Here is a 2,007-nt window from a genome sequence, read left to right on the forward strand (position 1 = left end):
TAATCTAGTTTTCTCTTGATCATTTTGGGAATTTGTTTCGTGCTTTTGTTTTATCTATAGTGATTTTTGTCTTTGTTCAACTGATGATTTTTTTTTATATATCTTTCGCTTTTTCTTATTTTTTTCAAAATTTATCTTCCATAACAAATGAAATATTCGTATTTCTGTAAGCTTTTTTTTGTCTCATACAAGTAACGACCATTTAACTTTGTGAGATTTATATTTGTTTTTGTTTTTTTTTCAATCGAACAAATTATTTTTACCACAAAACATCAAATTTAGAATAAGAATATTTTTTCATGAAAATAATCAAACATTTTTTCATAATTTCCTTGAGATAACTAGATTGGAAGCCAGAGAACATCTTGTGGCCACATGTCCGAATGTATTGAACTAAGATCGATTTCTGTAGTGGAAAACATTTTAAATGGTTTGAATTTCCAGTTAGCCATTAAGGTTTTTATTATTTCTGATGACTGCCTCTTTACATGCCACGCCCACTCCATGATTATACCTTGCACATCTAGTTGTTTGAAAAATTCTTTAGCACCCAGAAGTACCCTATGTTCGTGACCCTCAACATCAATTTTCATAAATACTTTTTGAAACTTATGAATCTGAGGAATGAGCAAAATATCATCTAATGTTGCAGAATTTTCTTCCACTGTTTTAAGACTGAAATATGTGCTGTATTGCTTTTTCATTTTTTCCCATATTCCATCCGAATCAACATGTATTGAACCAAAGTCAGACTTGCTAGCACTGTATCGGAACTTTCGTTTTCCATTCGAGTCGGACAAAATGTTGTGAATTAATGTTATTCGCGAACCAATATTTAGATAATGGGCAGAAGCACATACGTGTTCGATGTTGGATTTTGCAGCGTCAATGGCGATTGAGTCCCTTCCAATCAATGCTGCTGCTATACAATGTTGTCCAATATTTGTTCCAATATCAATTAAATTCATATTTGGATCTTGTTGCAGCTGATATAATATTCTGTTTATTGTCTTCAATTCAAAAGCACCTTCTCTACTGATTATAGACGATATTCCGTCGCGTAAAGAGTGTGTAAATATGTTCACGCTCCCAGCATTTGATGTATATCTTATCAAAGGGAAATCACTGTCATTTAGATACGTTTTGTATGGTTTACAAAGATCAGATAATTTCCATTTATTGTCAACAAAAGTTAAATCATCAGGAATAATACTTCCCAGTGGGTCTGGTTTTCTATGTAATTCTGTAGGTATAGTTTTGACTGACAATTTATCTGGAATAATATCTATCAGTGAGTCTGATTTTCTATGTAATTCTGTAGATTTTGTTTTCATTGACAATTCGTCTGGAATAATATTTCTCAGTGAGTCTGGTTTTCTATGTAATTCTGTAGATGTAGTTTTCACTGACAATTCATCTGGAATACTATTTTTCAGTGAGTCTGGGTTTCTATGTAATTCTATAGGTGTTGTTTTCACTAAAGTATCATTCAGTCGGGCATGATAAGAACCTTCATAGTGCAATATTTGACATATTGGCCAGAATAGTAAGCTACACACAATTACACTCGTACAAATCCCTTTCAGTTTTTCATTGTTGCACGTTCTCTGAATAAAAAGAAACATATTTTTAGGTATTAATCAACTAACCATGTTCATAATGTGGCTTAATATCGATTCTTAGAATTAAATTTGATATTATACATAGCAACTGCAATCATATGGTTAATTCAAGGCAAATATAGTAATGAAAAAAGAAATGAGAGTTATTCATAAAGGTGACTGCCACCAATCGAAATTAATACTAAAATAGATACACAGTCTTCAGAACGTGGCTGTTGACGTCATCGTCCTTTTGTTTCTGGTGGATATTTGTCTTATTGGCAATGATTTTACTTCGACTTAGTTTTATATTCTACAGTAGTCAGGTGTTTATGTAAAAAAAACTGAGGTATAAATCCCTCTGAGTCTAAATAGCTGTGAATAAATTAAACGCAAACACATAAAA

General features: G+C 31.7%; 1 protein-coding gene across 1 annotated transcript; it reads right to left on the reverse strand.

Moving 5' to 3' along the window:
* Positions 1–271: 271 nt before the first annotated feature.
* On the reverse strand, positions 272–1,601 carry LOC127721002 (uncharacterized). Its single transcript, XM_052227713.1, has one exon. It carries the CDS (start codon positions 1,332–1,334, stop codon positions 342–344), a length of 993 nt encoding a protein of 330 aa, XP_052083673.1. The 5' UTR covers positions 1,335–1,601; the 3' UTR covers positions 272–341.
* Positions 1,602–2,007: the final 406 nt, after the last annotated feature.

This window comes from Mytilus californianus, unplaced genomic scaffold, assembly GCF_021869535.1.
Source record: "Mytilus californianus isolate M0D057914Y unplaced genomic scaffold, xbMytCali1.0.p SCAF_11, whole genome shotgun sequence".
Classification (NCBI taxonomy): Eukaryota; Metazoa; Mollusca; class Bivalvia; order Mytilida; family Mytilidae; genus Mytilus; species Mytilus californianus.